Here is a 13,380-nt window from a genome sequence, read left to right as displayed (position 1 = left end):
AAAGTAAAAGAGAAATAAGAAAACCATAAGGAAAATGAGAATCAATAACTAGGCAACCAAGATACTGACTTAAATATTCCAGGAAACAAGAATGCTGCACAGAAGACAAAGTCTGATGTTTGCCTGTACACGTTATTTTACACCCTTTACCCCTTAGTTAGCAAAACTGCGAGGAGCCAAGCCTTTGCTGTCAAGCAACCAAACTGAGAAGTGATAAAATGCCATGAAGACTAAGGAAAAAAATGAGGGAACACAAAGGAAAAGAAGATACCAGAACTAAACCTCCAGCCAAGTAAAATACAGCTTAGACCATGGAGCTGAGCAGCTGAATGCTGTAATAACACAGTTCAGCTTCTTTCATCTACCACAGCCTCTCTCTGTTCCTCCTTCACTTACACAAAAATGGGGAATTAGGATTTCAACCCCAAAGAACACAGGACTGGTTTAACTACAGATGTTGATGTTACCATTGTAATAACAATTTAATCTATCCTTCTAGTAAAATAATTCTATGATAATTCACAACAATAAAATTTGGGCTTTTATTAACTATTTCTTTAGGGCAGGCACTAGCACAAAGCTATGCCTGTGTTAATGCAACCCAAGAGAAATAGCTGGATTTAAGGAACACACTTACAAGGACAAATCCAGCTTTTCTTATCTAAAATGGCCAAAGAGCAGCTCTGGAGAGCTGCCCATTACGTGTTCTGTGATTTTTATTATTAGTGTTTCAGTTTACATACTCAAGAAAAACAGTGACTGTAGTCCACACAATATTCATATTCCATGGCAGTAGATATTTTCTCAGCCAGCACTGCAAATGTTCTCTTGCAGCAACATTTTAGTTCTGCATATCCTTGTGCATAACACACCTGAAATTTGTCAACACATGCAGGTGTTCTATGCAAATGTCTATGCAGCCAAAGGGAAAAAATAGGCACGGTTTTCATGAAAGAGATGACAGTGTAACTTACACTTGAACTGTAATCGTCTCAAAAGTAAAGATTAAATAGTTTAAAGCTGATCCACACAACATCTAAGTTCACAAACATGAGAGTTAAAAGGGTAATTGTGAGATAAAGTTGATTATAAATAACAGGACTGAGTTTCTGCATAAATTGTTTCATAATTACTGTAGGGACTTTTTGCAATATCCTCATCACCAAGGTGAAAATTGGACAGATTTTTTTTCCTGAAAACCAGTTTTATAAATGATTTCTCTGCAACAGAAAAGTATTTTCTACAGCAAGTTAATAAACAGCAGAGGTGATGCTTAATCAGCAGCTGTTGTCAAGAGAGTATACAGTCATTTCTTTCCAAAAAAATTTGAAATAAAAGAATATTCAAAAGCTGTCAGTCATTCTACCATTTAAATGAAGAGCTTTCCAGAGAATCCAGCCAAGTGAGGAGAAATGCAAAGGGATAAGGACCAAATCCACAGCCACAATAACCCCAAGTTCTTCTTTGAGGATGGATTTAAAAAACCCAAACTAGCATATTAGCAAATGCAGCTAATATAACCTTGCTCTATGCAGGTTTTTATGTATAACACTGTATTAAAGCATTTCAGTTTTATGACAATAAAGACATACTACTGTTCAGAAACCAGAAAGCCACAGCTAAACCATTATATATATAACCCTCCTAAACTCATGGTTAATCTTCAGCTACAGAAACAAATCCAAAGAAACCTACACACACAAGCATGCAAACACTTGCCCTCCCACCAAAAATCCAATCTGATGTCTCAGTTAACAATTTTATGTCTCTTCTCATCTTCAATAATGCAGAACTGACTTATTAGAGAAATCCCTTGTTTCTAGTCTTCTGTGTCATCCACATAGCAGAGCTAATAGCAACTACTCTAAAAATAAACCCGTTCACAGTTGTTTGAAACCATTATATGACTTTAGAAAGTAAAATGCATAACCTCTTACCTGAGCATGAAAATTTGACATAGTCGTTGTCTCTATATCTTTCTTTCCCAAAATCTCCATTTTCACTGGTGAATTGGGAAAATTAAACGAAAAGTAGTCTAAAAAGTCAGGTAAATAAGTAGCTGCCCCATGAACAATACCCATTACATAGTAAGCTGCACAGTTTTCATTTTCACTAAAAACCAGACCCACAAACTCTTCTGCAAATCTCTCCATCTCCACAGGAGACAAGTGGGAGAGTTCATTACTGTAGGCATGGATAACTGATGCACCTCCGTTAGGCTGGTGCTCAATATGAATCAGCTGTTTGAACTCCAATGTGTCCAACCTTTTGAGTTTATTTTGAACCCGTGGCTCCTTTAACGAGACAAATGGAAACTCACTGTTCTCTGGTATCTTGGACTCACAGTCCTTCTTGGGATCCATATTTTTCCCATTGAAATCCTTAAGATGATCATCTATGATGCCTTTGGCTTCCTGATCCTCAATGTCAGAAACCAGTCCTGAGCAGATGGTCTGAATAGATTTGCTGTACATTTTTGGACGCTTCCTCTTCTCATTCTCTTTATGTTTCTTTTTCTTTTTCTTCTTAACTTTTTTAATCTGCAGCTCTTCTGCATTGGTTTTCGGTTTCTCCTTCCCACCTGTTGAGAGTTTAAAAAAAGATCTCTTAAGGAAATTTTTATACAAAATATATATTTAAAGATAGGGATTCAAAGTCACCAAAACCCTCACCATGGCACACAAAGACCAGAGACCAAAAGCAAGGGTCACAATGTGTATGTTACCAAAAGTGAGCAGGGTAAGAGACACCTGCCATGTGCAACTGATAAATAAGCTGAGACAAAAAGGGAAAGACATCACAATAACCCAAGTTTCCCAAGGCTGCTTTCATGATGAGTTGCAGTCCATCATTCTCTTTAGCTGGTCACAGCAGTTGCTGTCCCATGAAGTCCAGATACATCACAGGACAGCTGTCCAACACTGCCAGACAAGGGGCCTACAAACCATCCATGGGTATCAACAGCAGCAGCAAACTGCCCACGAGATGCCACGGCCAGAACTGACCTTGTCTGATGGGCTCCTTCACATGGCCACTCTTTCACAACTAGGTAAACTTTGTTGAAGAACATGAGGGTTCTTCTTCTAAAAACTCATCCCATACATATTATAACATAAATAAAATTAAAAGACACATTAAAGAAAATGCTTACAAAAAAGAAACTAGCTTCAAGTTCTCTTAATATACAAGCTGACATGAAAACAAACTATCCTAAATGTCCAAAATGTCCTAAAGGCAGAAATTAGTCATTTGGGGATAGCACATTCAAGTGATTCCCAAGGTAAATGTTCTCACTTGTTTTAAAAACTGAGGGGTTTTTTTGCAAGTAATAGAAGTGGTAGCCAAAAAACTTCTAGCACTACACTGCCCTAAGATCAAGCGGTCAAAATGATTTAGCACATCGTAAAACAAAGTTAGTGGGTATGTTTCAGCACAAAATTATATTCACACCAGCAATTCAAAACCAGCATGTTCAAACACAGAAGGTTTTAAGTTTAAAAATTGTGTATTTCACTACAAGACTAAGTAATATGAAATCTGCAAGAGTTAAGTTAGCCAGATTCTACTACAATGTTGCAGTAGATTGTTTTCAGCTTGCCATCCTGCATCCAAGTAACTGAACAAGAGTCCTTTAAGAAAAAAAGCAACTGAGACCACAACTGTTGGTGTATGGAATCACAGATTCCTGCTGATGATTAAGAGGTTGGACATGGAAGATGCAGATACTGGAAAGGAGAACAAGCAATTGAGACACTCAGGTCTGAGTCTCCTGATGTTTGTGATCGCAGCTAAATACTTCTGGGACTCTTGAAGTGGAGGCAGATTTAGTTATCTCCCTGGATTCTGTTTTGTCACAGAGAGGAGAATGAGAAGTGCCCTGAGGTCACCTCATTTCTTATTTAGTCCAAACAAGGAAATGGATTCTAGGATTTCTTAACCTAATCTACACAGTTAATAACTACAAAGACTCCCTTCACTCAGAATCAGATTGAACACTGCACACTCTCTGAACACAATTTCACTTTTAGCTAAGTTCAACTGCCAAAAGTTCAACTGCCAGTATCTTCATGGAAGTCTGTCCTTTCTTAGGCTAAATTTAATGTAAACCCAGCACCAAACCTCAGCAACAGGACTGCTTCATCTGGTAGATGCAATATTCACCACTTCTTTGTTAATACCCTCTTTCTGTCAGAGTCTTTAAGTCCAGTGGGCATGAAAAGACCAGGAAGAGCAGCAACAGGTGTTCAGCAACTAAGTACCTCAACCTTAGAGGAATCCTGAAAAGGTTCATTCAGGGTGCCAGGGTCCTTGTGTGTAATGTCATACCGATCAAAAATCACCTACTGCTACATTCTGGGTATCGTATTGAGGTCATTATGGCACCAGCTCCACGCAGTGGGAAATAAAGAAATGGTTTATGACAGTGGGAAGTTACATATTGCAGGCTTTGAAATCTCAATACAAATCTCAAAATACAGACTCAGACATTTTTTCCCCTCCTCCTGACTGCAGGAATACACAACTGCAAAAAAGCATCGGGGTATATGGGTATTGCAAACTCTTAATAATGCTTTGATGTAGCATTTTAAAATTGCTTCACTCTAAATATGAAATTTTTTTGCTATGCTGATGGATATCACAAAGAAGTCAATCATTCTGCAGATATTATATTAGTTTGAGTATACAAACTATGGAATTATAGCAGCAAATGCTGCATTAAGGTGATGCAGGAGGAAGCAGGAGTTACCTGCCAACCCACTTCACTTGCTTTTAAATGGAGATCAGTTTTTTGTTGAAACTAGTCACTCATATCTGGGACATTATGTATGGCAGAAAAGCATGGAAATTTGTATTTACTGGGGTTCAATCAGAGAAATATAAATGGCAACAAACTTCAAAGCAAGAAGCTATTTGCTGCAGTAAGAGCCAAATTGCTCTCTCCCACTTGAGCACGTTTGTTATCACCAAAGAAAATCCTAAGACAAACGAAAATCAGCATCTCTATGTTCTTGCTAAGCATCCAGCTATTAAATTATATTATATCATTACTAGCTGAAACGTAAAGTACTTATATAATAGATGGGTATGAATTTGTATCTGTGCAAAACAACAAAAACTACTGACTTCCATTCCTAAAGTACAAGAAGGAAGATTATCTGATTTCCCCTTTCAACCTGTACCATTCCTTTTGGTCTTCTGAGGAGTTTTACTAACAATTTCATTCAACTGCTCCTGTAGTATCTGGTGGCAGTTTCTTTAATCCCTCACTTAACGTATTTCAAGGATGCAGCTATGCAATAAAATTTTAAAAAACTAACCAAACAAACAATGCCACTATTAAACAATAAATCAGGCTTCCTTAGAGAGGTGGTCAATGCCCTGAGGCAGGCAGTGTTTAAGAGGCATTTGGACAATGCCCTTAACAACAGGTTAAACTCTTGGTCAGCCCTGAGGTGGTCGGGCAGTTGAACTGGATGGTCACTGTAGGCCCCTTCCAACTGAAATAATTGATTTTTTCTAATCATCAGTGAGCAGCACTCAGAAGAGCACAGCCATGGTCTTGAAAGCAGCAGAAACAACATAGATGGAATGTAAATCAGTCTCAAATTATGCAAAGTTCTTGTGAGCATAGCCAAAAAGGGTTTGTCTTCAAACCCAGTTGTAAAAGTATTTCTTATTTAGCTTGGTATACATCTATGGAAGCACTTAAAACCTTAGAAGGAATTACACTAAGACATTTTTTAATGAAGAACATTTATCATTCCCTCTGTTTCCACACCATCTCTATGAAACCTTCCAAAGAGATAAAAGTTTTTAACCAGAGGGTTAAAATTATTCCTTTTTGGACATATAGAAAAATTTTCCTCTCAGCTTTAATACATTGATTTTAATACAGACTGGTTTTACTTCTGAACACAAGATAAAAGGGTTATGCCATTTACATATATATCAATTTTTACAATTTATCATTGCACACTTTCTCAAATTACACCAAGTTGCAAAAATGATGCACACAATTTGGAACAAAATGACTATTTGCCCATAGCCCCTCATTTCTGTGTGCAACTCTTCCACGGAACTTTTTGGATCTCTCTATTTAAGGAGGATGGAACTGAGATCAGTTTTAATTCTGAAACACTTGGAAAGCAAGAGAGCAACAATCACTGAAAGAACAAAAGGCTGTGTAACAAAAAAAAACCAACCGAAGATCTATGATGGAAGGTAGCAGAGCCCCCTGAACTGCTACTTGCAACTAAAAGAGAGAAAAATGGTAAGTGTCTATCCTTGGGAGACAAAACATCAATCCAGTCTTCGATGTCTGAACTACTGATCCCACTGAAGCAGAAAAAAGCCTTAAAACACAGAAATCAGAAGATAAAGAGGATTCCAAATGGGCTTTTTTCAAAACATTACTAGAATTAAACACTTTGAAAGAAATTGCATACCATCAAGAGTAAAACTTAGATCTCTAAAACCACTTCAAGCAGGAATTAGGTAACACAACTTCAAAAACTGCTTAGTTGTTTTGAGCCTTTTTAAAATTCACACGAGCTTTTGCTACTGCATACACAAGTTCTGTCAAAAACTCCACTTCCCCACAAGCAGCAAATGACATACATACAGAAAATTACTCGTATAAATACTTCATACACCCCACATTGCAAAAAAAAAAAAAAAATTAAAATCAAATTGTATATTGGAAGACTGAAAAAATGTGGCACCCTTAATTATTCAGCTTTCAAATGGATATGACACAGCTGAGCAATGTGTAAGCTCACTGCCAGAGGATCCAACCCCCTACTCTGCTCTGCCACTGCTCCTGGCACAGGGTCCTGCAGCACTGCTGCTACTGACTGCTGCTCATCAGCTGCACAGCAACTCGATGGCTCAGCAGAACGCTGTTCTGTTCGCTCTGCTGCTGCATCAGTGAACTGGCTCCCGTCAGACAGCAACTAAAGCACTCAGGCCACTGAGAGAAGGACACAGGGGGTACCAGCAGGGTTCTCCTCCTCAGGGCAGCAAACCACCCTGTCTGCTCAGCTACACCTTCTCCATCCACCCCAGCACTGAACAAAGCTGAATTTTTACAGGTTAAAAAAGTCCCACCACCTCACCCAACAGCACATTTATGAGAAGGATCAGTTTCCTAGGAAACCTTAATAGAAATTTTTGTAACCTGAACACTTGGAACTTTTAAATTTAACAAAGAAGTTATAAAATTTACCTTTTAAAGGTAGCATTTTAGTTCATTTATCTGTAATACAGGTCAGACTACAATTTCCTCCATCCATCCTCTTACAATGAGTGTGTGTGGTGCTTGGTCTCCACACTGCTTTGACACCTGCATTACCCAGATTTAGAATACTTATGTTCAACTATTTTAGTGTACAGACAGTTCTCCTGAGGAATACAAACACAAAATGAAAAACTGATTTCTAGAAGTAAATAGTACTTCTCAGTAAAGCTTGAATAGAATGTGACAGATAGAGAAGGAAGCACATTTCTAGCCTAAGGCTTCTGCTCTGATGAATTTCAAAGATCCACTCTGAAGTAGATGTTTAAAGCTGCTCAGAAGCTGCAAATAGTTAAGAGCAAAAAGAGTTAGCTTGCTGGAATACTGGAATTGCTATCAGCAATGTTCAATAAATAATTTCTTCTTTTTTGTCTGCTGTATTAGCTGTAGAGAGGAGCAGAAACACACTCATTCAGTCACTTCTCTGCTGCATATATCAAAGTACTTTAAAGTAAAATGAGCTGCTTCTTCCAAAACCAGTAACACTGCTTTGACACTTCACTAATGGACACCAAAAAAGAAAAGCAGCTTTCCACATTTCTCTAGGGCAGTAATCAAGCTGCTCCAGACAGGAAGAACTTAATGAAAACATAAATAAGCAATCCAAAAGTTTAAATAAAGATCCCAACACAAGGGTGAGATATCCAACCTACTTTGTTTTAAGTCAGATTTGGGAACAGCAGTGCAGTACTTGATGCAAGCTAACTGGATTCACCTCTTACTGCTGAGGCACACACTGGCAACCCAAAACTTTCAAGACAGGTGTTTCAGAGAGTCTTCACCAGCACACACACTACAGGTGTGTACATAGGTACATATACATACGACTCTTGGAATCGCATTTCACACATTTTGAGATGTATGGCATGTTTGTCTCTATGTGTCCTGAGATCCATTTAGACACAACAGGCACTGAACCTATAAACACAAAGCTTTTTCCACCACATGGTTTGGAAACACAAGACAGAAGTTAACAATTTTCAGTCGTATTGAAAACATTTCATTGAATGTAACTCACTGCCCTAGGACCCCAAGAATGAGAAATAACAGGGACAGGGGGTGAAAAACTCTCAGCATTCACATTTACAGGAACTTTCCCCTCTGACCTGTTGTTAAAAAGTAGACTGAGTTCACACTTTACTGGACTATAAAAAAAGCAAAGAATAGCTTCTACTCTTATTTGGCTTAGCAGTATCTGCACAAGGATAGAGCTACAAAATTTGCACTGTATCAATTAAGAAATCAGAAGAATGTTATGTTCATTCTGTTCATTCATGCACACACTCAGCAGTATCAGAACTAATGCTAAGTAACTTTTAGCCATTTTCTAGGCACCAAACCTTATGTACCATAAATAGAAAAATAATTCTCACATGCACACATCTATAGGACTGGTAGATCTTTCAAGTTAACTCAGCACACCTTATTTTTTATGGTGCCATAATAAACCTGTCACTGTTAGTGACATGGGACTTACTACACTAAGGATTGACATTCAAAACTGTTCAAATTTTCTGCAAATAAGCCAATGCTCTGTTATTAAAAGATGACACATACTTGTAATTAAAACTGATGCTAGACAGCCTAATATCTGGTTTATCTGTCTAATTACAGACACCTTCCAAATGTAAGTTTTTGCAAGAAGTCAGACATTACCTGAAATTTATTTTATGTTGTGTTTTGTCCATTTGTTGTGCTTGATCATTTGATCTGAAATTTTAAATAAGCAGAGACCATGAAGTCAAATACTTTATTCAGTTGTTTCAACCAGAGCAGGTGTTTCTCAACTTCAAGGTCACAGCCAGAATTATTAGAGGGGGACTTAAGACATGTCAAAACAAAAGCCAAAAATTAGTAACACTTAACTCTTTATTTCCCACAGTTTTCTAGCTGACAGCTAAGTAGCAGGAAGGCATAAACATTTCTAACAGCAGCCAGTAATTTAGATCGGTTTTCACTTCCTTACTTTAGGAGAGCCTAGCCACCAAAATTTAACATTTTCATTTTGATGTACCAGAAGTCTTTGCTTCAAGCTCCAGATCCCCAGCTCCAGCAGAAAGCTTTCCAGCACAGCTCTCCCTCCAGTTGCCACTTGCTCCATCTCATTTGGCACCTGTGTTTTACCCTCTAGTCATATATTTTATTGGTAAAAGTTGGTAAGTTGGTGCATAAGGACTGTGAAGCAAACTCAGTATAAGACAAATCAGTGTGGTGGACTGTGTGCCCTTTATTCTTACCTCAGTCTTACTCATTCCCTCAACTAAAGTGCACTGCATACAAATACTGGAACATTTCCCCTAAAGATACATGAAGACTCATGTCTCATGTTCAATATACTGATTTTATAATTACTCGTGTAAAAAACCCATCTATAAAAAAATTTTAAAGGGTCATAAAAATGTACAATTAAATGTCATTTCTTCCAGAAGAATAATTTTAAAATAAGTCTTTAGAAAACAATTTGGATTTACGTATGTTCATACCAGCAAATAAAATGTTCATTTTCAGTTCTTTCCTGAATTTTGGCATTCAATAAAGCAAGGCATTTAATTTTGCAGAAACACATACTAAGAATTTCTCCTACTGCAATTTTAGCAGTTTCTGTGCTCAGATATAAATAATCAGGAAAACAAGACTGATTTTTTTCTAAAATGAAAAACAGAAATGGGACTGTTTACAAATAAGCCTATTAATCATCCTCCTTTTTGCAGAACCTCCAGTAACTTTGTCACATCACACTGGTGCAAATATTTTGCATTAAATGCTCCATATCTAGACAGTAACTATTTACAATGCAGATTCTTCTTAAAAGTAAATTTAAATCACTTAGAGTTTCTGAATTTTTAACAATATGCATGTGCCAAGCAGCTTTTGTCTGAAAACTGAGCTCTTCCTTCCACACAGCAGACAGAGACACTGAGGCAATTCTACAGCCTTATCTACAGAGAATACATCTTTTAAGTGCAAAAGGATGACAAAAAAAAACTTTTCATTCTAGGTTTATAAAAAAAGCCATCAGGCTCTCTGAAAGAGCCTCATTTCCTTTAGCAGCAGTAGAGAAAGCCTTTTTAAGAATCACCCTCCTCCAACATGGGCAAGTTTTATCACTGCTTTCAACAAAACGCCAACCCAAGTTTAGGCAGATGAACAGCTCGCAACCCAGAGCCTCCAAGTATAAATAAACTCTGCCACATTCAGCTTAGAGCACCAAAATTAGGCTTATGCACCAGCTCTCCCTCAAAAGGCATCAGTCCCTCAGTACTGACCTCTTCTAGAACTCGTCACCTCTGACCTTGCACAGCCAGTGGAGCTGTCTGAAGTCACGTAGGCTGTTACCTCCACCCCCCCCAGCCAAAGGCAGTCACAAACAGATGGTCAGAGCAGTATTTTACAACAAGATATAGATATAATACCTAGAAGAACGAAATAAGCTGTCTTTAGGCACTGTCTTGGTCTCTAAACACACACACACACTAAAAATAGAAAAAACAACCACAAAAGCAGAAGCCTGAAGAAATGGAAAGCAGAAAGAAATGGACTCATTTCAAGGCCCACACAGTAAATCCTGAGCTCAAAACAACAGGGCTTGAAGTTTAACTTTTGTTACACAGGAAGAAGACACTCTTAAATAAAGAGTTAGTAATTGAAAAGGTCACAGAGACACTGACCACTGGTATATACAAGAAGCTGCATCATAAAGCACTTCTGCCTCTGCTCTCTTGCCCAGGATGTAAAGTTAGATCAGCAGGACAGCTCAGGAAATGTCATACAAACCTCACAGCACATACAAGCACATTCAGTCAGATTTGGAGGCCCACAGAAAACACCAAGCTGCTGTTCTGAACAGGATACAAACCCTGTGGAGATGATCTGTCTGCTCTAAATAGCTGCCTGCTCTCCTGACTCACTCCCTTCTTTCCCTGAAATAGGAGTCAATTTTGCAGGATACTGGCAAACCAAACACATCCTCTACAAAACACTTAACAGCCAACACCTTAAAGAAAATATAAAATATGCTTGAGTGATAAAAAGTCAAATAAAATAGGGGTAAAGCATCTAATGCACTTGTAGCACTGTTTGCTGTGAAAATAAGCTATCCTGCTTCTCAAAAGAAGTCTTAACACAGTCCCTGAGCATATGCACTTGAACATTAAACTGAAAATAAAGCACTATTTTAGGCTCAACAGCCCCATTAGGTTATCATCTATTGATTGGTGCAAGACAGCTTGCTGTCTTTGCAGATTGCACCTCATCTGCTGAATGGCAACAGAAACAGGACCCAGTGTAAAAAAAGGCTGCTACTCAAACTAAGCCTGAAGAACCCACGGTTATGGCAGTTATGTGTTGTCCTGTATCTCAACCACCAACTTCCTTCCACATGCTCAGCAAAGACAAGTCACACCTGCCCTCTGCACAGGAAGTCACCAGCTTACACAATCCTCAAATTCAAAGCAGTACTTTGAGATCTGATCAACACAGGTTTTAAGCTGTCATTGTTGTTAATACAGTTACTTGTGTGTAGAGTATAATACATGATGTAGTTAAATTAAAGGGCTCTGTGCCTCTGACCTCTCCTGAAGGTCAATATTTAATTTGAGAGTTTCAATTTCTGGTTTGTAAATTAAATCCTACAGTATACAAAGTAACAGAAAAACATATCAGGAATTTGTTCCTAACTTCAAAAGCAGAGACTGAAAAAGAACAGATTAAAAAAGCATTTAGTCTACTCAAATAAGCAACACCCTCACAGAAAATCTGATGCAGCAAGAACTAAGTGAAGAGTAAGATGGTTCAAGTACTGGCTCAACTGCTGTGCTCAAAGGGTTGTGAGCAGCAGCACAAATTCCAACTGGAAACAGTCACTGCTGGAGTAATCCAGACCTTAATATCTTGTGTTGGTATTGTTCAGCCTCTCCATTAATGCATCATGGGACAGAGCACACCCTCAGCAAGCTGCAGCTGATCCATAACTGGGAGAAGGAGTTGATGCACCACAGAGTTGCACTGGCAGTGAGAGGGACCTTGAGAAATGTAGAAAACTTGGGGGACTCATGAAGTTAACAGAGGGGTGGGTAAAACCCTGCACCTGGAAGAAATAAACCCGTGAAGCACAGGTTGATGACTTTCTTTATTCCCTTTCATCAGGTTTTTCCACACACTGGTAAGATCCCCCTTGAGCCTCCTCTTCTCCAGGCTATCACTCCCAGCAGTCTCTGCCTTTCTTCACAGACCATACAACAGACACTTAGCTCGTGCTGGAATGGACCTTTCAAGGCCATCTAGTCTAACCTGCTGCAACAAGAAGGAACATCTTCACAATCAGATCTGGTTGCTCAGAGCCCAATTCTTGACCTGACCTTGAACACTGCCAGGGATGGAATATCTGTCACCTCCCTGGGCAACCTGTTCCAGTCTCTTATCATCATCATTATAAAAAAAAATTTCTGTATATATAATCTGAATGTAGTTGTCCAGTGAGACTGTTACCTCCACCCTTGGAGATAAGAAGTCTGATAATCCTGGGCAACCTGCTCTAGTTGATCATACTTGGAGCAGCTGGACTAGATCCCTTCCAACCTCAACTACTGTACAGTTCTAAGATTCAATGGATGTACATTGTAACCTTAACTACCTTTCATTACAGAAAACAAAGTTGAAGAAATTAGCCAAAATTAAGACTGCATGTTGCATAGAATTGCCCAGTATTTGACAAAGCTCCTGAATTATAGCCCCTTAATTACTCAGTCTTGTACAAATAATGTTAGACATAAAATGTAACATGCATTCACCTTTCCACAAGATATAAAACGATAACCTACATCTTGTCAGCAGTTATTGAAGAATCACTAATATTGTTCCTTGAAGTACTGGTCTTTCCTATTACTACTATTGTATATACAACACTGTGATGATAGTTTTATCTTTAATTTCCAGTACCTAGCACAGTTGACAAAAAAAAAATTAACATCTATATCAGGTTTTAATTCACAACTTTTGTACCAACTAAACAGGAAAAATGGCATAAGTGAAATGAAAAACATAGTATTAAAACATAGCATCCAATCACAAATACCTGTAGCACTAGA

At 38.3% G+C, this 13,380-nt stretch overlaps 1 protein-coding gene across 1 annotated transcript in view; it reads right to left on the bottom strand.

The window, feature by feature from the left end:
• RSBN1L (round spermatid basic protein 1 like) overlaps positions 1-13,380 on the bottom strand; it is a 47,677-nt gene that overhangs the window by 22,260 nt on the left and 12,037 nt on the right. The window contains exon 3 of the mRNA XM_066550891.1: positions 1,938-2,581. Within this exon, the coding sequence (XP_066406988.1) occupies positions 1,938-2,581 (644 nt within the window). The remainder of the gene's footprint in view (positions 1-1,937; positions 2,582-13,380) is intronic.

Source organism: Molothrus aeneus, chromosome 5, assembly GCF_037042795.1.
Source record: "Molothrus aeneus isolate 106 chromosome 5, BPBGC_Maene_1.0, whole genome shotgun sequence".
Classification (NCBI taxonomy): domain Eukaryota; kingdom Metazoa; phylum Chordata; class Aves; order Passeriformes; family Icteridae; genus Molothrus; species Molothrus aeneus.
This window is presented reverse-complemented; position numbering and strand designations above follow the sequence as displayed.